The following is a 26,183-nucleotide window of genomic DNA, read 5'->3' on the forward strand; positions in this document are numbered from 1 at the left end:
CGTTAGCATCGCTGCCGCCCCGCCGCCGCCGCGGTGCCAGGTGTGGCACGCGCTGGCAGCCAGCGTCGGTCAGCCCCGCGCGCGATAGAGAGGAGAGCAATCGGAGCCTCGTAGCAGGTACAGTACATTCAAAACGGATAGCTTCACTGGGCACCGCCCACTGTATCAAAAGGATCCCAGGATGAAAAACGGAGACATACGGCGCTTACCGTGCAGGCCATGGCACAGCTAAATGTCACGCAGGAACTATAAACTGTGACGATACAGGTTACTTACGCTTCACAAGAGCCATACTCGTGCCGTCATCAGTCAGAGCGCAAACTATTTGTTAGTAACGACGCCGACTTCTATGTGGGGAGAGGGATATGACTTCTGGCTGAAGCAGCAGCCCTGAGAGCTACGATGTCAACTGTAGTCGATATCGCTCTGTCCCAGTTAGCGTGTCGCGTACTCTTAAGAAGCGACACGCACCGCACACTCTCAACCGGCGCGGCTCATCAGGGCTGAGCCGTACCGTATGGAGAGGGCAAGCGTCTCGAACAAGTAGTGGTTGAAGTGCGGCTTGCTGGGGTTCTTGGAGACCTGCGTCAGGATGCCGGTCAGCGTGGGCAGCAGGGTTCCCAGGTGCGGCACGGCTGCCTCCTGCAGCGCCGAACACGTGCGCATCACGGCTGAAACGCACACCGACGGCTGTCAGCGACGCATGGCCGGTCATCAGCGTACAGCCGCCGTAGCGGCCTCGGGTTTTTGGCCAGTAGTCCCCTCCCCCCCCCCCCCCCCCCCCCCCCCTCCACAAGCTCGTAGTTTTTAGTCCGACGGACCGAGCCTTCAGCGGACGGCGTTCGGGCGGCGCAATCCGTTTGGAACGGCATCATCGGCATACGACGGCCCAGAAATGGACACAGATTCCGCCAAGGCAGATCACACGCAGCGCTTTTGAAGTAGCTTATTGCCAGGCTGGAGAGCAGCGTAGTCAGTAAAGGTTTATGTGCTGGGGAGACGGAGACTGGGGAGACTGGGGAGAGCCGCTCCAGGTCAGGCGCAGAACGCCACCGCGCCAGACCACGTGCCGCCCGGCGGGAGCGCACACAAGCAAGCAGCACGACTTATGACGTGATGGGACCAATAAAACCCCGCTCCAACGACACCTTTGAACGGGAGTCCTGTCTCTCCAAACCCGCCCGGCCTCGGGACGACTGTGGTCCGGCGGTACCCCAACGCGACCGCTGTCGGACAGTGGAGAGGGTCGAGTCCTGCGCGAGGCTGGCGTACCTTTCATGGCATACTCGTTCTCCTGCGACGCCGGCAGACTGAAGATGGACACCAGATTGGCGAACAGCTCGCCGGCCAGCGGCGCCACGTGCTGGCTCTGCACCCTGTTCGAAAGACCGGGGTCACGCAGGCACAATGACGGGGAAATGGGACGTGGGTGCGCAATGTAGTGTACACGCGGACAAACATAGCGCGTGTATGCACTGTTTCACAGTGAGATGTGTTTCTAACTGGCCCATCATAGACACACTGACAGGTACGGACCGCGACGGCCAAGAATTCACATACTCAAATGCCAAACACACGGGGTCGGCGAATACGCGGCGGCACTTGCCACGCATTCAAAAGGAGGCACAATGCTTCTCCGCATTTCGAGACGACAAATGACTACCAAACCCCAGGCTGCTCTGAGCCATGTGCAAATACTTAGGCTACACCGAAAAGTCAATGTGAATAACGTGGATATTGTTCTGAATTCAATTTAAGGAGTTAATACGGCACATGATTTATTTGCCACGATTTTAGTGAAGTGAATGATACGTTAATGTTTATCGGAGGTTGTCCTTAGTGTGCAGCACAGCTGAGCTCAGCCGATCGCTGTCCCTCAGCATCCACGTGCCACTTTTAAAACCCCCCCCTGTCTTCATTTCATTAGTCATCCATTTAGATGCGCGATGCCAAGACGTCGGGACCGATCTGACACGAACTCTCCCATACATAGCAGTGAAATGTCCATCCCTCCACCGGGTCAGGCTACTCACAGGGGCGTCTTGTCGGCACTGCGCACCGTCAGCACCCGCTCGAGCGCCATGGCCGCGTAGCTGTGTACGACGGCGGCCGGCGCGCGCAGCAGCGCCGCCAGGTGGGGCAGCGCGCCGCGCACCAGCTCCGGCGCCAGCTGGCCGCGGAACGCCATCACGTACTTGACGGCGTCCGCCTTCAGCACGGCCGACTGTGCCAGCTGCCGGTCCTGCGGGCGGTAACGGGAGCGGACACTGACGTGGGGGGGGGGGGACACTGACGGGGGGGGGGGCGGACACTGACGGGGGGGGGGGGCGGACACAGACGGGGGGCGGACACTGACGGGGGGGAGCACACACTGACGGGGGGCGGCCACTGACAGGGGGCCGATGCTGACGCGGATACAAACGGGGTGCAGATGGAGCGGACAAGCGGCTCGTCCAAGATAGAGACGGTGATGCGCAGAGTGCACGCAGATGCTGGAGTCGCGTAGCGTAGCTTTTCACAGCGTTTTCAACGGCAGCACCAAAAGATTTCCCGAAGCGACACCCAGCTCTCAAACCGCCGCTCAAACACCAAACCCTTCTATCGGAGCACCACCCGCTAAAGGACAAGCTTGCCTCAACTTAAGACCGGCTGTTAAACCCAGCCGAGCCAGCCGGGACCCCTGATCCCAGTCGAGCCCGCCGCGGGGCGCGAGCGCGTCACATCACACCACATGGCGCCGGCGGCGGGCGGCCAGTCACCTGCAGCTCCGGCAGGATGTGCGTCTGGTAGAACTCGTCCAGGTTGACGAGCGCGCTGGTCTGCGTGACGCCGTGCTTCTGCGTGGAGCCCTTGGCCGCCAGCGAGGTGACTAGGTAGATGGCCGCGTCCTTGTGCTTCCAGTTGGCCGTCCGGTTCTCGGCCGACTTGGCCAGCATCACCTGGCGGCCAATGCTGGTGTCGTAACTTGGCCGCGGCTCGGCCGACTTTTGGCGGGGGGCCGTGGGTTCGAGACTCCACGCATCCGCTCTTCCAACACGATCGACGTGAATCGCCAAGATGACGGCCAAACCATCATATGAGTCATGCAATAATTTATATGCATGCCACTATCACGCCTGCTGATCCCCACCAGCCCAAGATCTCCCAATTTTCCACCGCGAGCAGATGTCATGCATCATACAGTTGCAGACATGTGGACCGAGCCCCTTCCCTCCCCTCAGCGGCGACGAACGGCCGGGCGGCGCTCACCTGCACGTATTGTGAGAACTCCTGCGTGATGCGCTGCTCGAAGAGCCGCGACAGCGACTTGACGAGGTCGCAGGCGGCGCGGCGGCGCGTGTCCACGTCCGAGCCCTCCACATCTCGCCGGATGTACTCCTGCGGGTTGTCCTCGAACAGCTCCTCGTCCGACACTGCGGCGCGCCAGCCGGTCAGCGCCAGGGGGCCGGGCAGCGGCATGGATGGGGCAGTGGCAAGGACGGGGCAGCTGAGGGTGTGGGCAGCGGCAGGAACCAGACAGCATCAGCCTTTCAGCCTGTCTGGAGAACGTGCCAGGGTAGTATGTTGGGGAAGGTCTCGGAGCACACACATGAGGGCGCATACGCAGGTGTCACAGGAGGGCATTAGAGGACTGTGCTGAAAGGACGCTGTCGGTCTGGGAGGGACGTTTGGTGGCCAGTATGTCAGGAGCTCAGCACCAGGTGCAAGATGAGGCTAACAAAATATCCCGCTCCAATGCAGCGGTCGCCGACCACTCGGCCACTGATAACGACACATCACGAAAGCAGCACCGGGCGACAAACCGCACGGACGCCAGGTCCGGTCAAAACAAGACCTCCTCGGGAGGACTGCTCCAGCACGTGATCAGCATTGAGACCCGGCAGTCGAGTCGTCGTCGGCCCCGCCGGTGCGTCCCGTTAATGACCAGCGCCCGCCGGTGTGCCCCGTTAACGACCCCACCCCGCTGGCCTGCCCCGTCAACGACTCCACCCCATCTGCCACAGTCAGCGGCCCGCCAACCCCATTGTATAATACCGCGCGCGGCTATTGTGCGACGGCGCGGCGTCGCATTGCGCGGCGCCGTGCCGCGAGCCGACCGCGAGTCTCTCGGGTTACCGACCTCAGTGGGGCGGGAAGCCGCACCGCGCCCGAAAACAGGCGGCCGCCGGTCCCCCGCCCGCTGATAAACACCGGCGCGGCGTGCGGCCGGGCCGACTTGCTCGGGGCTGAGCCCCATTTTTGACTCCGGAATGGACTGGGATCGTTTGTCTTCGGTACAAAGATGAGCGATCACCACCGAAAGGCAAGAACCTTGTCCGAACAATGTGTAACTACGTGCGTTGGGAGACGTTTGCTGGCTTAGAGACGCGACGATGCATTTACTGAATGGTCAGCCCTCCAGGGCAGCACCTGTCCTACATTGTACCACCCCGATCCTCCGGTGACGGCGCGTGCCGTCCACCGCCACCGCCCACCTCTAAACTCCATGTTCGGCACGATGATCTTCTCGCAGATGGAGGCGAGCGCGCCCTCAGCCTCGAACAGCTGCTTGTAGTGCGGCCGCTCCACCACCGACGACAGGAACTGGATGGCGTTGCTAACCAGCTGGAAGCGAATAGAGTCGGGCTGGGTCGACGGAACGAAAAGCAGACGCCGGTGCTAAAGGTGACAGCGACTGCGGGTAGCCGAGAGCTTGCTCAGGCACGGCCGCCCAGATCGCGAAACTCAGCCGGTGGTTCGGCAATACACGCAGACTCAGCGACTACTGCCTTGCCCCATCTCCCATAAGGCCAATGTTCTTGTACCCACCAGATCGTAGTCAACCTTTGCATCCGACGTCAGGTCCCGTCAAAATCCCGAGGACTGGATTATCAGACGTCAAAATCCCGACGAAGACTGCCTACTGTATGCGCTCACCACGTGTGCGCACACAGCTGCCTGCTTCATTACACCCACCATGCCTGTCACACAACACCGTCCGCTGAGCTCCACTGGCCGCGTCGCGGCGCGCGTCTGACCGTTTCGTCCCATCCAGTAGACTGTGCGTCAGTCGGTCTCGCTACACCCACCGCGTCGCCTGACAGCCCGGCGCGTTGCACTCACCAGGTCATACTTGACCTGCATGCCCGTGTTGGCCAGCAGCGTCCAGACGGCCTGCACGAAGCGCGGCAGGTACGGCCGGAACTCCTCGTCGTACTTCTGCGCGTACAGTGTCACGTTGTCGCAGATCTGGGTGCGCAGCAGCTCCAGCGGACCCGCCTCCTCCTCGTCCTGCGCGGCCGGCGTCACGGCAGAGGGGAAAGCCCTCAGGTCAGCAGAACGCACCGCACCGGCCGGTCATGGGGATGGTGTCAGTCAGCACAGGACGCGTGATGGTCTGCGGCGAAAACCGCACAGGAACGGTAGGGGGACGGGCATCACGTGACGGGTGATGGTCGCTGGTCAACGACACAGAGCGGACAGCAACGGGGCTCGATCTCTTCGCATGGTCCTGCAGCACGGCCGTCGCATGTTTGGGGCAGAACTTGGCTCCGGCGAGCCAAGCACAGACTGAACACGCAAACATGCCAGGCTTTCAGACCATTTTCTGGCATGTGCCGAGTAAAAATAACGTAATATCGGGTCTACTCATGCGCGGGGTATCATGATTCCAACTGAAATCATTTTAAAAATACGAAATGCCTACCACTGTTCAGGGCAGTGCCAGTGCCAATGAAGGAAAGATATACAGTCAGCCTGCAGCCAGCTACAGCCACCATTTGGTAAATCCCCGAGCAATGTCACCGGGGAAGGCATCCCGACGTTAGTGTTTCAAGCACAACTCCTGACATTTTCGAGTTCCATAAATTGTCCTTGCGACGGTCACTTTTTGTTCCTTTTTGCAAACGAAGGAACACAAAAAAGAACACAAAAATCAAGTCTTTACACGATTTTGATGCAGAAGGTGAATCAAAAGACCAGCAAGACTCCCGGCGTAAATCTATGGTTAAAGCAGTAGCGCACCTCGCAATATACTATACATCACCTCGCAATATTACTATAGATCACCTCGCAAAGCCATTTCCTTGTCAATATCGTTGGAGGTTTATAAAACATTCAGCTACTGAGGCCATATGGCGTCACCCGCCTTTCACCCTGGCAGGAAGGGCGGGCACCGCAAGCAGAGTAGCTCCGTACGTCTAGTCTCCCAGAAGGCCACTTCATCTGACCACTTCTTCACTTCAGACCACTTCATCTGAGGTACTCAATTCAATTTCTTTACAAGTGCTGATACAAAAAAGGTCAGTTTGACCGATAGTGTGCCAAACAACCGGCAGTCGCATAACGCAAAGCTGGCTGACGCAGCGACCAACAAGCTTACATCGGTCTGCAGTAGTCTGTTGTCCAGTTCAAGGAGCTGCAGAAATCTGGGCATCCACGTCTCCATGTTGTCTTCAAAGAACTCTGGCAGATCCTGGAATGCAATCATGATGTTGTACAGTGAAACCGAACGCGCACGATGAAGCACGTAGTAAGCGCATGCAGAGCCCCTGTAATCGGAGCTCGCTCGTCTTTCGGTTTATATATTTCCATGAGCACTGCTACGTAGATTGGGCGCAAGTATGGGCTCCAGCGGTCATATGTTGAGATCACACACCAATGATCATGCCTCAAATGGTCTTGATTTGTCCCCAAACATCAGGTAAGCATCAGGTCCCCTCATTCGTAAGAAAATTCTCCATACGCGCGTTAAAGTAAGGCACTTCAATCTATCAATGAGCCCAACAAACCCACTTACTGACGATGACTAGAGACAGTGCTTTGGCAGTGCAGACCTCTTCGCAACATCCCCACGTCCATGCCACAGGCCACCCGCACCATAGAAGGGAGGGAGGGATGGGGAGCGGGCCGAAACATTCTAGCCATGGGCACCTGGTAGTTGAGGGAGTAGAAGAGCTGGCAGATGAGCTCCAGTGACGAGCAGATGAGCTTCATGGCGGTGGCGTTCGTGGCGTGCTGTTCCGCCAGGCCCATGGTCGCCTGAGGACGGACGGCAGCGGCCATCGTCAGCCGACAGCGCACACCGGAGCGGCAGTCGGCTCGTGTTCAGTGTGTGATGTCTGCGCATCGGTCTGAGTGTCCGGGCGGCCGACCTCAGCCGACAGCGCACACTGGAGCGGCAGTCGGCTCGTGTTCAGTGTGTGATGTCTGCACATCGGTCTGAGTGTCCAGGCGGCAGACGTCAGCCGACAGCGCACACCGGAGCGGCAGTCGGCTCGTGTTCAGTGTGTGATGTCTGCGCATCGGTCTGAGTGTCTGGGCGGCCGACGTCAGCCGACAACGCACACCGGAGCGGCAGTCGGCTCGTGTTCAGTGTGTGATGTCTGCGCATCGGTCTGAATGTCTGGGCGGCCGACGTCAGCCGACAGCGCACACCGGAGCGGCAGTCGGCTCGTGTTCAGTGTGTGATGCCTGCGCATCGGTCTGAGTGTCTGGGCGGCCGACGTCAACCGACAGCGCACACCGGAGCGGCAGTCGGCTCGTGTTCAGTGTGTGATGTCTGCGCATCGGTCTGAGTGTCTAGGTTCCAGCACCGGCCAAATGACGAGGTCACATGTGCAATGTGTAGCTGACAACCACGATTTATAAATAAAAATACCAGTTGTATGTACTTTATGTGGTTTCAAGATTTTTGTGTCACTGGTCACCATAAAGTGGTCCCTTGCAGATGTACAGTAAATCGATTAATCGATGACTCTGAACTGTGTACAACTATAGCAAACAGCTGAGCACAGATATGAGACACATAAATGCAACCACTCGCTTAAATCGTGTTTAAAGCAAACCTGTGCTGAAAATGATGCACAGCTGCAGAATATAAAATCAGATGTTTCAATCAAACTTGAATTAAAGCGAGAAAAGCCACATGCTATGTTGTCATCTGATCTTAGCGCAAGCCCCACAGCTTGGAGAAGGTAAGGCAGATAACTCCTGACACACATCATGCAATATTGGGTCTTCTTTGAGGACGGACATTTGAGGACGGACAAAATGCTCCCGTGCTGTGTGCGACTCTGTTCCTCGCAAGAACCACACAAGCTTGGTGGAGGTAATGGAGTGAACTCGTAAAACACATCACTTGGCATTCATCCATTTGCATCGACTGCTCATTCCTACCACTAACTTACTACGAAGAGTTCGGTCAGCGGTTTAGCGAAGTTGTCGAGCACAAACTTGATCTCCAGCCACAGCTCGTTTGACTTGAACTCGAATCGGTAGCGTTCGAACAGCGAGTGTGCAGTGCGCAGGATGCCGTTGATCACGTGGAAGTCGCCTGCGGATGGGGACCGGTCCGTGTTCAGTGTTGTCTATACCTGCTGCCTGCTCCGCAGCTCACACCAAGTCAAAATGTGACCTCAGTCAAAGGGGATCACAAAAGTAGGACTGGCGACTAAGATCGCCCAGAGATCACGACAAACCTGGTAGCTCCAATGCCACGAACGCTCAACGACCATATAAATTCGAATACCGCCAGCATTCCGCGCTTTTGGCGGCTAACGTCGCCAGAACTTGGCCACGTGCGTGGTTGCAGCGCCACCGCGGGCCGCCGACCGCCACTGACCGGAGCCGAAGCGGGCCGTGAGGTCGCCGATCAGGTTCGGCCAGCGGTCGGGGAAGTCCTGCCGGCCGATCACCGAGATGGCATCACTCAGCTGGCGCTGCACCTGCTCCGGCGAGCGCAGCATCAGCTCCACGATCAGCTGGCGCGTGGCCGTCCGGTCCTTCTCCGACACGTGGCTGTTGCCGTCCTCGTCCTGGGGGCGGAGGCGGCCCGGCCGGTCACGCGCCGGGTCAGACCACCACTCAATACAAGTTGAGCGTCAATTCGATGACGCGGGACAGTCCACCACTCAATACAAGGGGAGCGTCGATTCGATGACCCGGGTCAGACAACTACTCCATACAAGGGGACCGTCAATTCGATGACGCGAGACGGGTCCAATAGACTGTGTCACCACTGTACCGCACTGCCCCACCCCAATGTGTGTGTGGGGGGGGGGGGGGGACTGGGCTGTGGGGATGGAAAGGACGACGCTGCCTCGCAGGGGACGCGCATCCAATACTTAGTGTATTTGACTTCTTCGAATTCTTAAAGCAGTTGCGACGAGATCACCACCGCAGCGCGAGACCTTACCGGTTTCCAGTTCCGTTTGACGAAGTTCTTGAAGGTGATGGCGGCTGAGATGCGGTACGGCAGCTCTACTGAGTTGCTATCCAGCAGATGCAGTAGCAGCAGCGGGTAGTTTTCGTTGCGCTCGATGGACTCCAGAAACTTCTCGGCTGTTACGAGAACAAGAGAATAGTAACCTCCACGTCGCTGGCATCCATTGAGAACCGCCAGGGTTTTAGTACACAAGCATTCTTGCTTTGCATCTGCGTCCGAATACATGTGATGGACAGTTATCACAAAATCTCAGCAACAAACAAACATCTAGAATCAAAGGTCACACAGAAGACAGGCTCGAAACTCGGATTACTAATGGACATCGGTCGACATCATTCTGTCCAAACATCACGCAATATTCCCGACTGAAATCAGTCTGTCAGTGGAAGTGCCGAAGCGCAGTCCGCGAGAGGGGCGGGGGGTGGCCGACTGAGGACCGGCTGCCGCACCGGCCGCCAGATGGCGCTGCTCACCGGGTCTGCGGACGGCCGGGTCCGGGGACAGCGTCTGGCCCAGGTAGCCAGCCAGCGTCTGCAGGTTCTGGTCATTCAGCTCCATCTGGCCACATATAGACAGGATATCATGGAAGTTGACATGTCACCTGTGCAGACACCATCTCAGGAGCCAATCTGTATGATGGTAAGGTATCTGTGTGATCCCAAATGGGTGCCCACAGCCTGTGCTGGAAGCAATGACTGTTCCTATGGCATCACCCATGGACCATGACCACACACATACATGTGCTCCCAGGGCTGTTTCACCCAGTCATTCCTGCAACATTTCGAGGATGGTTGATGACACCATTGCCAACCAGCATGTTCTTGGTACCAGCAGCATTGCAGTATCTAGTACAGCCAGGCCTTAGCACCAAGACAAGAACAACATTTGATCTTTGAACATATCATTGCTCTTTGACAATCAGGGACTGCCAACACTGCTGATGTAAAGTGTGAGTCAAGAAGTTTGCTTATCACAACAAAGTACAGTCAAGCAAACAAACGGCATTGGTATTTGATGGACAGAGAGTACTGTGATGTCCATACCTGGTACTGTGTGGTTATTCAGCCTCAATATCATATAAACTATCAAATGCCAATCCAAAACACTACCGAATCAACTGCGGAAAAGAACTAGTGGAAAAAGTTATTAGATACCAAACAAATGACATCACTAAAACACCAGAAAATGTAATCAGTCAACAGTTGATATAAGGTAGCACACTTGTATACAGTTTTTAAATGCATTTGAATTTGAAATATATGGATATATATATATATATATATATATATATATATATATATATATATATATACAATTATGCTCCCACACCATTAGTCACTTGATTGGTCTCCAGCAGGACTTACAGAAAAGAGATTAAACAAGACTGTCATTTCCCTTACCAAGCATGGCATCATGCATATGTCAGATATTGTGCCCAGCTCTATCTTCTCCTTATGTCCATTCATGTCATTCATCAGCACTACATCCAAGAAAAGCATACAATATGCCCAATGTGTGCTATGCATACTTAAAAACACAGCTTGGTTAAGGCATAGTCCATATCTGTAGTGTCCAACAATGCAGTGAAACCCTGCAGCCATGACTGATGATTCTGACATCACAGGATGGAGACAGTAATGTAAATTATGACCATGGGGGTTTACATTGACTTCTTAGGTTCTTTCTAGGCATGGCCTAGGCCTAATGCAAGTCATATGGGCTTATTACCTATATATGCATAATGATCCTTGTAAATGCACATAACAATTTGTGTTATGTATATCAAATGATTTTAAGCAAAAATATTATCAATACAAGACAACTAATTGGCAAATCCAAAGCAATTTGACAATTGGTCTTGCCCATATTTTGCACCCACATGCTCCAGTTTAAGTGCACTGATGGCATCTGAGCACTCCAAGCAGTTGATGGATTTTTGCAGACTGGTGAAAGGACAAACCTGCAAGGCTGAGATTTGGTCTTCTGTGTGACAAGTCATACCCCAAGTTATAACACCTCAGCAACTCCACGACACTTTAGCAAAGGCCAAACTTTGTTCAAAATGACTAGGGACATAAACATATTATCCAGCATAGATTTCACTCAGCATATTGTGTGTACCCATGTAAGATATCACACATCTTTATAATTATGGTAAGGTCAGTGGTAGCAATAGATATGGTAGGAATTTTGGCTTAGCTCAGCCATAAATTATGAGCTAGATTTGTGTATGCCTGCACAATTTGGCTGTGCATCAATGCAAGTCCTTCAGCATGACAGGTTACGTGCAATGCTGCAGAGTAGATTTGCAACTCAGGCTATTTAATGATAATAATGGGATCACTAGAATACCTTACAGCTTTTCACAAAGCTACCTCACACAAAGGTGCAGGTATTGCCTTACCTTACCTTACCCTACCTTCTCTTATGGTGATCAGGGATTAAATAAGGCTACTAGGCCTGTAGGCCCTGGTCTCATCAGGCTCCCCATAAACGAAAGTCATTTTATGGGTAGATTCAGTGTTGCATGTCATATATATGTCACCCCAGTGCATATCAAGCCTAGACTTGAACTGCTCAACTAGTAAGAACTAGATTTTAACTATTTTTACTAGTAATTTAATAAATTGCACCACAGGACCAACAATTTGTTGCATGATGTAAAACATTGTGCATCTGTCACCCACCCACGTGCATGCTGCACACCAACATTATCAAGACAATTTTTGTGCCAATTTTCATTTACATGTCGCGCACTTCACGACGGGAGCGAGCACGTGCTCCTAGATCACTATTCGCCTGCGACTCTGCCCCTAGCGCTCAGCGTAACATGCTCGCTATTCTATCAAACTATACCTTTGCACACTTCGTGCCTCGTGAGCAGGGAGCGGAAATTCCCTGTGATCAACTTTAAAATGGCGACCACACAGAATACTATTCGTCCAGCCTTCACACTCTCCCCAATCTCAAAACTTCAAATCCCAATGGTGGATTCAAACGACGTGATCGCACTCGTTCGCGGCGATGCTGGCCTTGGCTGTGTCCAAAAATGGGCCGCGTTAAAAACACTCTAGATGTGTTCGAGTAATTGTAGATTCTGCAATTGCCTCCGGTTTTACCAAAAAACACTCCAAGATTTTAGCGACTATTCGAAAGAGTTAGGGAAAGGAATGACGACTGTCGCAGATATGGAAGGCTTGCAAATATGACGCTGCTGCTTCAAAAGCGTCGCTAAATAGTCGTTAGGTAGCCTTGGTCGGGTCGTATGTTTACATCGCGCCGATGCAGCGCGTGTTTCCGAGGAGGCGCGTTGATTGGCGTAACTGACAGGGAACCGCGCTTGGCGGTTGAGCACTTACTTGTTTCGGCGGTGATGCGATTTTATCACCTTAGATCACGTATTTGAATCGCTCAGACACCTTCTTTGCTTCAGTACTGAGTTGATTTGGGTTTTGGAAATGAGTCGGTAACACATTGGCTGTATTAAAACAAACGCGCTTTTGACAGACGCTAGCCCATTTGCCCATGCCTGTAGCTTGTTGCAGTTACTGTTCGCACCATAATGCATTACCCTGTCACCATCACTACGGGTTTGTGAGCATAAGCAAGCTATAGCCTGGCACCGGGAACTCAGGAACTTCATCTAATCAGGTAGGTCACCTAAGTTGAAGGTGTTATGTAATGCCTCTGACCTTAATTGGACAGGTGTTTACTTTTTGTCAATGATTGATAAAGCATGATTAATCTATGTAAAACATGATTCATAATTAATGGCTGTTGGAACATTGTGTCATGATGAAAAAGCTGCTTTGAAGGGCAAAGATTGGTTTGACACAACATGGATGCTTATTTATGGGTTTACATGCTCCACATCCCCTTTAAAGGGAATGTTCCAGTTTCAAGACATCTGAGTAAGTATCAGATATGATGAAGCAAGCTCACTTATAATTATTGGTACATTATTAGGCAGCTAAAATGGCTGTGGGCAACACAATTTCTGTACGTCATGAACATATCCCTTAATAGTGCAATGCTTGATTGTGTTATTATACCTTGCATAATGAGGGCAGGGCTGTGAACTGCACCATATGATCTTTGAGATGGCTATTTCAATTCAAAATTTGTGGGCTGTCTGCAGGAAAATGAATGAAATGTTTCATTCTAGTGGGGAATGTTTTTTGTATTAATTGTAGCATGTGATAAACCAAATTGCTTTTTGCCTGTAACATAGAGTAATATCATAAAGGAAGCTATCAGACTTTGTCATTCTCTGTGTGCTTTTTGGTCTTAGATTTTCTATGGAGAAAACATTAGGAATTAGCCATTTATCATTTCAAATCTGGAGACCAGCAAATGTGCAGTGGAGAACAGATGTAGTTTTCGTACTTCATGCACCATCACCTGCCAGCACAAGTATTCTGCCCTACTGGCAGTGCCTACCTAAATTATATGCTTAAGTCTGGGTGTTTCAGTAGCATAGAACATCATAAAGCTGCCCTTGCCTGGCAACTGTAGGGTTGGTCCCAAATACATGACCCAGGATATTTTGATGAATTTTCAATCCAAAGAGTTACCAAAACATCATGAAGCTTGAGCAGTCTACTCTGGGTTAAGAGGTCTGAAATTTAGTTCCTGTTGTGGGATGGTAATATTGCCTCATTTCCCACATATATGTGGCTATGGTGTCAATACCAATGGCCTTAGCACTGGTAGACACATGCACTGGTAAGCAATCAGCCAGTAGCAAAATAACTATTTGTATAGGTACTAAGTAATGGTATTCACCTAGCTTGTCTGCATGCACACAGTGTCCAGCCTTGGTGAGCTGTTGTCCAATTCTGACTACTCTACAACATGTGGGAGCCAACAACGAACATTGGTCGCCTCCGCTCGCGGTCATATGGAGCCCTCGGTGATCTGCCTGGCACAGGTTTGTATCCTCTGGGTGTTCTGTCTCTCTGCATGTACATGAAGTGTTTTTGCTGGTGGTGGAACATTCTGGTGCATGGGTGTGGGGTTGTGACCTTGTCAGGGGTGAAGCTTCGCAAAATGAGAGGGCAGGGGGAGAAGAACACAGAAATACCAAAAAATGGATTTTGTCTCGGATTTAGCCCCTTTTGTCTCAAAGGGGAGGGTGACTAGAGCTCAAAGGGGGCAATGGAGACTAGAGCCCTCCCTAACTGAATAGGAAACCACAGCTCTGAACCCTATGCTGCATGGGGATATACATTGCTTGTGTAGCCTCTCCTCTCTGCCTTGCATGCTTTGTCTTGGTTCTTTGTGTTCAAGGGGCATTCCATATAACATCGTGCCATGACTGCAGATACACGAGATATTTCTGGTTCACAGTTTACAGCACGATCCATGACTTATAGAGTCACTGTTCATTTAACTTTGCTCCGCGCAAAAAAACTTCACGGCACTATAAACCAGGGTATCACTAATGTCATCTAGATGAGGACCATGACATGTGTTTATGATATATATATATATATATATATATATATATATATATATATGACATGACATATATATGTGTGTGTATACATGACACTGTATATGTACATGCTTGATATTTTTGTACTGGCTGTATATATTCTCAACAAAGACTTGATTGGGACTCGCGGTCAAGTCCGAGTTTCTTTCATCAGTTCAAACTTGTGTCAGGTTTTGTTTCAGTTCAAATTTTCAACAGCTGTTTTCAATCAACTTTGGATTCAGACCCGTGAACTTTTTAGTCTGTATATTGAATGTTTTTAGAATGGTGAAAAATTAGTTCAGACGTGGAGTCAAGCACAAGTCTGTCGGTAGACGTAAAAGTTATCTCCATTTGGTTTGCCGTAATGAGGAAAGCATGAACATAGGATCGCATTGGTTTGCATGACCGGTGTTTGGCAAAGCTGATAATATGCGATACCACTCGGAAGATTGGCCGTTAACCAGTGGTGTGTATTTGGTTTGGTGTCCTTGATGCGGAGAGGTGCATTTCCGAGGACCCAAGCTCCCGCGTTTTTACATCCCTACCGTGCGGGAGGTCAAATCGACTGGACTGTACAAGGATGGAGCGATGGGGAATAAATCTTCTTCCGGACGTTGAAATTCCAACAGGTTGCATTTGTTTCGTATGCCTTGTTCAGAGAGTGCTATAATCGTTTGTGACGCATGGCGGGCTGTCACCATTACAGCGTCAATTCGAATCCAGGTCATTCAGTTGACCCGAATTAAGGTCAGTTGAGGGACTGACCTATCTTCAACAAATGCCTTAAACCCCCACCTATCTCCATCACAGGCAGCGGCTCAGGGACTCCCGCCCCGTCGTCCTTGCCAGTGACGCCACGCCGCCAAGCGGACCAATGGGTGGCCGGCGCGGGCCGCCCCGCCCCCTCGGTTGTGTGCGATCGTGGTCAGCGGGTCAGGCGCAGTGTTCGTCGGCTGCCGTCGGCGCCGGGAGCTCGCGGGGTCGGTGGCGCGCGTGCGGGGTGCACCGCGCTGGCGATTGCTGCGCTAGGACGCGACGCTGTTGTGTAACACCGTTCGACCCAGGTTCGTCGAAACGGGGAAGTACGCCGGGTGGGGCGTGGTGACGTCATTTCCGGCGGGCCGTCCTTGCATGAGATGAGCTTCAACAGCTGCGTCTTCACGTCGTGAATGTCCGTCGTTGAACTGTGGGGCTCTGGCTCTGCAGATTCTGCTTCGTGTTCTAGTGGTGCCGTTTTTTGTGTCATCCCGAGGCTTGAGATTCGTTGCGATGCACTGATTGTTGCTATCTGAAGCTACTGTAGGTACGCTGAGTGGTCCATTGACTGCTGGCTTCAGCTGGTATGCCGTGGACACACGGCGGTTTATTCTGTCACCGACCGAAGATAGTTTATCGTGAACGGCGGATATTGTATAACCCTGATGCATGCTGTGTAGCAATGTGCCGCGCGAATAAGTAATGTTTTAATGCAACACCAAATGCACACCGCCTATATGCTTTAGTTTATCTCGTAGGATATGAAGCGGCATCAGTTTGCCCCGCCCCCTCCCTTCCCCTTTAAATGTGACTCTAGGATCATCAAGTAAAAAATGAAATAAACACATGGAACACTTATGCCTAGCATTGTGCCGCCGCACCATATTGATGCGGTCACAAATCGTGGGCGCCGCTGTCGCCTCGTCATAGTGCCGACGTTGAGTGCGGCACAGGCTCGCCTTACATCCACCCGTGCAAAGCAACTGCTGTCCCGGTGTCCCGATGTCAGTGGCCTCCTCTGAGGAGTGAGCGGCGTACGCATTGGCTTCGAAAGCGCAGCGTCTGCGGGATTGACTCCCGCCGCAGGTAACTGTATGCTCAGGTAGGAGGGAAGTCACAACCAAGGGCAGTCGCGTGTTGGATGCTCCGCTTCAACTCGTTCTATTTTTTCTGGCTTGATGTCACAGATAGAATCGCCTTTCGTATGGGAAAAATGGAGTGGGGTGACTTTGGAATTAGCTCCAGCACACGATACCGCGTATTTGAGCATTTTAAACCTACCATACGCCTCAAACGAGCAAAATAATCGTCCAAAAACAACAGTGGTGGGCACGGCACAAATAATGCTCCAATCCCCAATGCCCAAGCGTTCCTACATGGTACAAAAACCAGGTGCGGTCAAGGACGGTGACTTCTTGCGCCGCCTGATCGATCCCTCACCCCAGGAACGGCCGTCTGAAGTTGGTCCTAGCTGACCCTAGGAACAATGACTCGAATTCCAAGCCGCGTCGTCGATAATCACAGGCAATCATCTCCCACCTGCCGCCTGATGAAGGACGCGGATAATTGGTAGCTGTGGGCCCGGGGATGGCGCACCAGTAGCCGCGGTACGCCGGACTGAGACGTCAAGCGTGACGAATTGAGAGTGGCCTCGTCGAGATATGAGATTAGTGTGTTGTCTGGGGCGGGCAGCGTGGGATGGTCGCGACCAATATGATCCACCCCGTCACTTCTCCGGCGCCAGAGTCATTGCCGACCATGGTGCTACAACTTCGAAGACCGTTGTTGCACGTCTTCGTATTTGGATTTTCCTTCTCCTTTCCTCCTTTTTCTTTGTGGTTTTTTATTCCTTTTAAAGTTTTTTTTGCCCGCTTAATTATGCAGCTGTCACTCTAGTCCCTCTAACGGGCCTATGAAGTGACACCCATATCGCGTATCTACATTTTCTCACCTATAATCACTGCCCAAGTTCATTTCACTGGCTGATACGTGGCGTGCGTAACCTCTCACCCACTTCAGAATATCAGCAACGTTTTTGTTGGGCGACGAGTATTCATGTGCTGGCCGTATCGGCTATGTCTCATGTCACGCGCGTCAAAGATACGAACAGACCCATACCGTGACCTCAATGTTGACCTCGGTGGCACGCCATGGCCTCGGAGTTACAAATAAAGCGGCATGTGATTATTCAGAAAATGCGTTGGAAATCCTCCAGTGAAAAATCCAAAAATGTAATTTCAACAAATTACATACGAGAGAAGGTCGCGAGATCAAAGGGAAAAATGAAGGGAAACAATCAGCGATGTTTGCAGTGAGATCATCTGCTTTAAAATGATCTCCAGCTTTGATCAGATCTAAGCAGCCATTGTATGCATAATGCTTATTTTCTGGTCAATTTTTCCTCGTGACACCCAAGGCCCTATAACAACGTGACACCGAAATTATGTGACCTCCAGCCTGACGACCGATGTAACTTATATGCCAAAAAATCTCAGAGATGTTATGCGTGATGAAGATGATAACGTGAGCCGAATTTCGTCCCATTTGCAGGGGTCACGGGGAACAATTTAAAGTCTGCCTTGGTGATTTGTCCTGAAATAGCCCGAAAGTTAGTGACTGTTGAGAACGGGTTTCAATGGGCACCATATGTGGCGGCGGCAGTCGGCCTGCCTTAGAGCCCAAAATCGTCGTCACGAGAAATGACTCATATGAGGTATTAGTCAGAATGAGCTTACGTTGCTACACCCACGGTAGTTTGCCTCGATTTCAACGATAGATACGATGGTAAACGTCATCCTGACAATGAACATGCTGGGGGCGTCGGTAACTCCTCGGACTCAAACCTACTTGATAGTGAGCACCCGATGAGTAATGAACCGAACTGATCCATGTTGACCGTGCAGTGGTCAGCAGCGGTCCTGTTGGTTGACAAACAATCTGAGTCAGAAATCCTTTACACCTAGGCGATTTTTTGGTTGTTTTTTTTTAGTGTCTACCGTCACGGACTTTCGCCATCTTGCATACCGTAATATTCCGTCCGCGAACATAGGTTTATTAGTTTACACTTCAATCAAACAGATATTTGCAAAAATGTCGACCCAAAAAGCTCAGCACACAGCCCACAATATCCCCACAGGCAGCCACGCCGTCCCACTCAGATAACAACCTGTACAAATAGCCGCCGCCCCACACGCAAACTCCGCAGCGGTGACATGACCAATCGCAGGTTCCTGCAACTTCCGCTAGGCGGCTGAACAACAGAGGTTTAACGTCAACTACGGGAACAAACTTCCAAAACGCCTCAACACTACACATGTCCTTTTCTTCAGAGGACTAGACGTTGATGGCCGCTGTTTAGTTGTGACTTGTGCTTTATCACCTAGTCTACACCTTGCCTGCAGTGACTTCGCGTAACAGATGGTGCGATGGAGCGGTGACCGGTCTCAGTGCGGTCACGTCACCTTCATTACCTTTTGAGACCAGTCCTGCCCCAGCCCCAGAAAATTGCTTCCTGATTTTACACGCGTGTGGTAGGCCCCAATGCCACACGAGCACTTGCTTTTTCGTTCCGTTTGACAGCACTCGCCTTGGGGTTTAAGGTGGTGTGCCCCAGATTTCTTGGCACCATATGACGCGCAGCACGGAGCAAAGGGCAGAAGTTTTCGATTTACGTTGGTGAAGGAGATTTAGCGTCACGACATGGAGACAGTTGAGGCTTTTCTTCAAAACCCAGGACCCCCCTCCCCCCTTGTGCGAAAGTAACTTTGCACCTGCACCAGAAGTTTCTGGGAGACGTGTCTGCGCTTAACCGAAATTCAAGACGAGATAGGAGGGTGCGGCCGAAAAGAACAACGCAGGACATGGCAGAATTCGGATATACCATCTCAAAGGTCCAACCGGAATCCACCCGAAACACGGTCCGCGGGGTTTGTGTCAGTCACCCAGCCGTACACAGATTCTGGTAAACGACCCTTACCATCTCCCCAAGACGTGACTATCCACCTGAAGCTGGGAGCTGACTCCCCACAAGTCAGGGGTGGCCCCTGACCTGGCTGGAGGACCTGACCTGGCTGGGAGGCCACCTCGGAGAGCGCAGCATCAGTTGAAAGGCGGAGGTTACCTGACCGTCTTCCTCTTCGGATCTTCCCCCTCCCCCTCCCGCCATATATGTGGTTCCTGACATGCCACGTTTGCAGGCAGGGTTCTCAGACCCCCAGTGACCCGAGCGCGGTGAAGTGGCGCGCAAGACCACACCTGACAAGCGCGCGCAGGTTATCGGCGAGGCGTGGAGGCGCGTAGACCTCTTCCTCGTTCGAAAAGGGATAACGTAAAGCGCTTGCCCTGAGGAATTCCCGGGATGACCAACAAGTGTGAACGATGCGTGACACATCCTGCGACATCTGGTCAATATTTGGCATCACTGCATGTGGCAACGTAGCCTGCCATTTCTATGGTAGGGGCGATAAAAAATCGGATGCATTTTTCACCATGTAAGATCTCTCACACAGACATTTCTTCCTCTCCCGCCATGTGTTCAGAGTTGTCTCACACTCTCACAAACGTTGTTTCCAAGTCATGTGACCAGTCTTGCGCAGCCGCCTAGGGCGGTTTACGGACACTTGGGGTGCATCTAAACCGGCCTTGTCTCATGCACAGGTTCTTCGCTCTCTCATAAAACCAGTCATCTGGCAGACGTCTGATCTTCGCTGCCCTCATCTCCCCTGTCTTATTCGAACTGTCTGACCCTTGCTGCTCCCCTCCCCCTCCCCCGCCCCGCCGTATAACCAACCTGGGTACCTCCATCTTCCTCCCCTCATATCATTGGAATGATGCAACCTGCTAACTTCGTGTCCCGTCGACCGGTTTGACCGGTTTCGCGCCAGCCGCCTGCGACGGAGCATCCCTCGCCATCCGCCCTGCCTCAGCTCCGTGCTGACCACGGCCACCGCGTGTCGCGTAACGCGGCTCCCCGTTTTGCAGCCATGGCCACCGGGCGTCGCCTCCTGCTGACGGACCTGCTGCTGGTGCTGTTCGGCATCAGCTCGTGGCTCGCCGTGAACGGCATCTGGGTGGAGCTGCCGCTGCTGGTGGCCGCGCTGCCCGAGGGCTGGACGCTGCCCTCCTACCTCTCCGTCATCGTGCAGCTGGCCAACGTCGGGCCGCTGCTGTACACGCTGCTGCGGTACCGGCTGCTGCGTCGCTCGACCAGACTCGACTCGCTGGTCGTGTACGGCATGCTGGTGACGGGCGCCGCGGCGTGCTTCCTGTCGGCGCTCTTCTGGCAGCGCACGTCCACCGTGGCCGGCGTCGAGCACAGCACGGCGCTGTTCGTCCTGCTCTTCTTCATCGCGCTGGTCGACTGCACCAGCAGCGTGGTGTACGTGCCGTTCACGGCCCGCTTCGGCAGCCGCTACCTCGTCTCCTACATGGTCGGCGAGGGCCTGAGCGGCCTGCTCCCCAGCCTAGTGGCGCTGGCGCAGGGGGTCGGCGGCAACGCCGAGTGTGTCAACAGCAGCGCGGGCATCAACGGCACCTTCCTGACACCGGCGCCGCTGAAGCCGCGCTTCCCCGTCGCCGGCTTCTTCTACTTCCTGTTCGCGATGATGGCGCTGAGCTGCGTGGCGTTCGCGCTGCTGCTGCACCTTCCGCGGCTTGAGGCGTCGCGCGAGCGCGGCTCGCCGCCCTCCTCGGACGCGTCGGACGCCTCGCCGCGCGGGGGCTCGCCGACGCGCCTGTACGCCGTCGAAGCGCCGGCGCCGGCGCCAGCGGCGCCCGTCTGGCGCTGGCGCTCACTGCTGCCGCTGCTCGTCCTCCAGGCGCTCATCAGCTTGCTGGCCAACGGCTTCCTGCCGAGCGTGCAGTCGTACTCGGTGCTGCCCTACGGCAACTTGGCCTTCCACCTGGTGGCGACGCTCTCGCTGATGGCCAACCCGGCCGCCTGCCTGCTGCTCTTCCTGCTGCCCGTGCGGCGGGCGGCGGTGGCCGCCGGCTGCGCCCTGCTGGGCGGCCTGTGCGCCGTCTACCTGCTGCTGACCGCCGCCGAGAGTCCGGCGCCGCCGCTGCAGGGCACCGCCGCCGGCGAGGCGCTCGTGGTGAGTGACCGCGCGGCCTTGGGTCACGTGTATCGTGGCGTGGCGTGTCTGTGCGCGGCGTGATGTCACGTGACGCGGAATGTCGTCACAGGAAGCGTGACGTTGGTCAAGCCGCCTCCGCCTCCGATCGTGCGTGTAATGAGACTGGGCTTGTGGCGGGGCTTGGGGTAAGTTGGCTGGGATGGTGTGCCTCATTGTCAGGGGCGTGCTGGAGACGCCTCTGTCGGTTTTCTGTCATGTGCTGGGAAGGAGCTTCGGGCTCTCTGGGGCTGGACTATGTAGTCCGAAGTGGACGAAGGTGTCTGCTCACTCTGCGGCAGTGTGCAGCCTTCCGTCTGGCTGTTATTCCCAGGAGGCGTCGCAGGCGAGGCGTGACGTCATCGCGACGGATGTTGCCATGCATGCAACAGAGACCGTGCAGGGCTCTATTTGGAGGGCAGAACGTGAACTCAACGCCACGTCAAACTTGCAGTTTATGTTATGCATGCGATGAGGCCTGGAACTTTCCAGGCGTGGTGAGAACCCGGTGACCCATCTAACGGTTCAGCTGGGATGTTGTAGTTGTACCTCGTCGAGTTGAGTTATACAGGGACGATTCTCTTTAGTGTCGTCCTGATGTCTCATGCATCTCACTGACCTGGGTCGTGGCCTGACCTCCGCTCCCTTTGCCGCAGCTTGTGGCGTGGTTCCTCACCCGTCCCTGGTCTCTGCAGCAGGCCTGACTCCTTGCTTATGTTATGACCGCTTCTCTCCACCACAGGTGCCCGGTTGCGTCCTGATTTGACCCTCTCTCCCCGCCACAGGTGCTCGGCCGGGTGCTGTTCCGACCCCTCTGTCCGCCTCAGGTCTCGTGTTCTGACTCCCTCTCCCCGCCGCAGGTGCTCGGCTGGGTGCTGTTCGTTGGTCTGACCACATACGCCAAGGTGGGTATCGCCGGCCTGCTGCGGCCGTGGGGCGGCAGCGCCCTCTTCTGGTACGGCGCCGCCACCCAAGCCGGCTCCCTGGTGGGCGCTGTAGCCGCCTTCTTGGCCGTCAACGTCTTCAATCTCTTCACCGGCTACTACCCCTGCTGAGGTCCCTCGCCTTGAGATGCCACATGTTCACCTGTATCGCGTGTGGTCGTGAAGAAAACACGGGCTCGCGTCGCCACTGGACTGCGGCGCTGTATACGTGCCTTGTATCGTCGAGTTGTTTCGTCGTTAGCTATAGGAGTAGAGGAAGGAGGGCCTGTAGCCTCCAACTGCTTTTGGTGTTTTAGCCATGGTGTCTTATCAGAGCGGAGCGGAGCGTTTGTGTTCTAAACGTCAGAATTTCTCAGAGTCTTGGATATGGACCGCAGAGACGGTTGTCGTAACGGTGCGCAGATGTTTAAAAGGAAACCTGCTACAGCGGTACTGCGGTTACACTACTGCTGCTGCATCGATGGCTGTTGGTTGTTGGCTGAGAGTAATTCTACCGCAGTGGTCCAGCAGTAATGCTACTGCTTTGGTGGCTGTAGGTGTTTGCGTTCAACGGCCTGGACCTATTGATGAATGTTTTTTTTTTCAGTCTGGGTATGCAGTCAGCACAGCCGTCCGTATTGTGCGCATGACATCTCTTTTGCGATGAATTTTCTCTTCACTGTATAAAGAGCACTGTGAGGGGCGCATACGCCGCAGTAGCTCCTCACTGTGGTACAATTTCAGCCTAAAGCGTTTTGGCCGCAAACAGATTGTAAACGTGGCAGTGTTTCATTTGCTCGGGATGTTCTGGAGTTGCAAAGGTGCGTTGGATTAAGAATTGTCTGCTGATTTTGAGTAAAACGCCGTTGGAAACTAGGTCGGACCAGTCCGTTAAAGCTTCACTTCACGGAAGGGGGATAGGCTGGGTCATCCAGCTGACTCATTCCGCTGGTGATCTGAGGTGCTGCGACCACCAGCGGCGCACGCAGGATTTTACAGTGTGAACGGATTTCAAAATTTCTTGAAAAATGGTTAACGTGCTACAGGCGTATGAAATTTCATTAAGGCGTAAAACATCATCGCATGTTTGCTCTTTATTTTTTGCGTGTGGACGTCAGATTTTGTGTCAACATTTATTCACGCACATGTTTATGCACGTAATTTGTCTGGTGGGAAGGTGGCCACGTGCCGCCTGGGGCCGCCATGAGAACACGCTACCGGCGACAGACACATCCATTGGCCACTCGCTGTACTGAACCTTTGTTCGTGGGCTAGGTAAAAGCGATACACTGCAATAGTGCAATAGCGACATTGGTTATCGCCGTGCCCGAGTGGTACCATAGTGGGGCCCGAGCTCACAGAATCCCCGACGGCGAGGTCGCAGTGATCCCCGCGGGCTAGGGGAGTCTGTACTCCCCTCCCCCCCCCACACAGGAGCATCGGCTGGGTGAGACCAGCGAATGACAGGCAGATCGACTTCTAATGAGAATTCCCTATTCCGATCGGCCCAAATCTCTACGAAGCATTTTGCGATGATTTCGAATGTTGCGGAGTTGCTGCAAAATGACGCGCTCATTTTTCTGTATTAATGATTGCCCAAGAACATTGTGGATGAAGTTGTTGCAATAAGCACTATCTTGTCTGCTGCAATAGTTTAGTTTTTTATTACGCAATCGTTCAGTTTCAAATTTTTCGATTTAGTGATGTCAAGCCGTATAACATCCGCACGTGATGTCCAATATTAGACCATTGATGACGGTCAGAAGAAAAAATGAAAACCAGTTTGGCTGGCGCTCCCTAGGGCTCAATGTTGTCAGGACCATATGTATTTGCTGTATGTATTTGTGTGCGTGTGACTGGTTGTCTGTACCCACCGATGTCTGTCTTTCTAGATGAATAAAATGTTTGAATGTGATGGTTTGTATTATCATCGGTGTTGAAATATATATGGATATGGACTAAGCTGGCGTATTCTTGAATTTTACGGCCGCGAGATGTCTTCAGTGCAAGCTGAAGCGATCGCAGTAACTGTCCGGTGAGCCACCGTGCTTGTACCGTTTACCGCGTTTGTTGTGCCGCGATTTCCATGCGCTTTGCATCCATTGAGGGACAGCAGACCGTCGCCAGCCCTTCCATCTGCCCTCCCCTCGCTCGTGACCAACACCGTGAGGTTGGCGGATTCGGTACAGAACGCTGCCGACACGGGTCGCAGTATCCGGCCGTGGCTTTCGCTGGTGTTGTGTCGAATGGCATCGACTGGGCCACTCTGCGGCCACCGGGAGGCCCGCGGCGTCGCGGGACCAGCGAAGGGGAGGCCCGCGGCGTCGCGGGACCAGTGAAGGGGAGGCCCGCGGCGCCACGGGACCAGCGGAGCGTAGGCCCGCGGCGTCACGGGACCACAGGAGGGGGCCCGCGGCGTCACAGGACCAGCGGAGCGTAGGCCCGTGGCGTCACAGGACCAGCGGAGCGGGCCCGTGGCGTCACAGGACCAGCGGAGCGTAGGCCCGCGGCGTCACAGGACCAGCGGAGCGTAGGCCCGTGGCGTCACAGGACCAGCGGAGCGTAGGCCCGTGGCGTCACAGGACCAGCGGAGCGTAGGCCCGTGGCGTCACAGGACCAGCGGAGCGTAGGCCGCGGCGTCACAGGACCAGCGGAGCGTAGGCCCGTGGCGTCACAGGACCAGCGGAGCGTAGGCCCGTGGCGTCACAGGACCAGCGGAGCGTAGGCCCGTGGCGTCACAGGACCAGCGGAGCGTAGGCCCGCGGCGTCACAGGACCAGCGGAGCGTAGGCCCGCGGCGTCACGGGACCACAGGAGGGGGCCCGCGGCGTCACGGGGCCATCGGAGAGAAGGCCTGTGGCGTCGCGGAACCATCGGAAGGGAGGCCCGCGGCGTCATGAGACCACAGGAGGGGCTCCGTCGTCACGGGACCACCGGAGGAGAGGCCCGCGGTGTCGCGGGAAGAAAGATGTGACAGGCCGTCTGCGGTATGTGGCTTTCGTTCACGTGACATTCACGTGGGGTCTTTGTGATCCTTCACACCAGGTTTACTGATGTAGGACCATTTTCAGCGGTGGCTGACGAAAATGCTCATATTAGTGATTGAGCATGGATCTGAAGAATGTCTCACGCGATCTCCATGACGCGCAGAGTCATGTTGAGAGCGGCTTGTTCCGCTTTGTGACGTTATCATAGGGCGACCGCTTGGTGCAGCTGATGTCAGAGGACCAGAAGCTCTTAGCTCGAAACTTGGGACATCAATGCCGCTGAACCGGAAGGGGGTGGGGGCGTTCCGGCAGATCATGCCATTTAGTTTTGTTAGTGTTGCTACGAAAATAAACTCGAAGATTGTGTTATCTTAATTATTATCAAATGTCATCAGTTATAAACATGCTTACCACAGCATGGTCAGTTACAGGCGATGTCAACGGCGTTCAAAAATGCCGCAGTTTGGATTGAAGCCCATCTTGATAGTGGTCCCGCATACGGTGCTCGACTACTTACTAATGGTAACTTGATGAGCTGCATGGGGAGTAGCCCAGAAGAGCTAATCCCGGAAAACGCACTGCATGGAAAACCGACGCAAGGTTTGGATAAAGCCACCGCCGGAATGCTTACATTTGGAATCCTTCGGAACCCCCGGAAGGCCGAGTGGTTAGCGACTTCGGCTATGTGGGGCGCCTGGGTTTGAACAACGATTTTGCCATGACC

General features: G+C 53.8%; 2 protein-coding genes across 5 annotated transcripts in view; one reads left to right on the plus strand and one right to left on the minus strand.

Moving 5' to 3' along the window:
• The window catches only part of Cse1 (chromosome segregation 1), a 43,180-nt gene extending 30,808 nt beyond the window's left edge, over positions 1 to 12,372 (minus strand). Inside the window, exons 1-14 of the mRNA XM_037212831.1 lie at positions 12,062 to 12,372; positions 9,679 to 9,763; positions 9,176 to 9,321; positions 8,603 to 8,795; positions 8,169 to 8,314; positions 6,913 to 7,020; positions 6,362 to 6,454; positions 5,104 to 5,271; positions 4,476 to 4,605; positions 3,250 to 3,413; positions 2,760 to 2,939; positions 2,034 to 2,242; positions 1,273 to 1,376; positions 515 to 671 (exon numbers count right to left, since the gene is read on the minus strand). Coding sequence (XP_037068726.1) covers positions 515 to 671; positions 1,273 to 1,376; positions 2,034 to 2,242; positions 2,760 to 2,939; positions 3,250 to 3,413; positions 4,476 to 4,605; positions 5,104 to 5,271; positions 6,362 to 6,454; positions 6,913 to 7,020; positions 8,169 to 8,314; positions 8,603 to 8,795; positions 9,176 to 9,321; positions 9,679 to 9,763 — 1,883 coding nt within the window. The 5' untranslated portion in view covers positions 12,062 to 12,372. The remainder of the gene's footprint in view (positions 1 to 514; positions 672 to 1,272; positions 1,377 to 2,033; positions 2,243 to 2,759; positions 2,940 to 3,249; positions 3,414 to 4,475; positions 4,606 to 5,103; positions 5,272 to 6,361; positions 6,455 to 6,912; positions 7,021 to 8,168; positions 8,315 to 8,602; positions 8,796 to 9,175; positions 9,322 to 9,678; positions 9,764 to 12,061) is intronic.
• Positions 12,373 to 12,499: 127 nt separating this feature from the next.
• Rift (Riboflavin transporter) lies at positions 12,500 to 24,388 on the plus strand. Of its 4 annotated transcripts, none has more exons than XM_037212256.1 (4): positions 12,500 to 12,856; positions 14,014 to 14,135; positions 20,421 to 21,532; positions 22,411 to 24,388. In XM_037212256.1, the coding sequence occupies exons 2-4, from the start codon at positions 14,060 to 14,062 to the stop codon at positions 22,603 to 22,605; spliced, it is 1,383 nt and encodes a 460-aa protein (XP_037068151.1). In that variant the 5' UTR covers positions 12,500 to 12,856; positions 14,014 to 14,059; the 3' UTR covers positions 22,606 to 24,388. The 4 variants fall into 4 exon arrangements, with proteins under 4 accessions (XP_037068151.1, XP_037068153.1, XP_037068150.1 ...); XM_037212255.1 differs by lacking the exon at positions 12,500 to 12,856 and adding an exon at positions 15,495 to 15,748 and having other exon boundaries at positions 14,020 to 14,135; XM_037212258.1 differs by lacking the exon at positions 14,014 to 14,135.
• The last annotated feature ends 1,795 nt before the right edge of the window (positions 24,389 to 26,183 follow it).

Source organism: Pollicipes pollicipes, unplaced genomic scaffold, assembly GCF_011947565.3.
Source record: "Pollicipes pollicipes isolate AB1234 unplaced genomic scaffold, Ppol_2.1 Scaffold_3087;HRSCAF=3621_pilon_pilon_pilon, whole genome shotgun sequence".
NCBI lineage: Eukaryota > Metazoa > Arthropoda > Thecostraca > Pollicipedomorpha > Pollicipedidae > Pollicipes > Pollicipes pollicipes.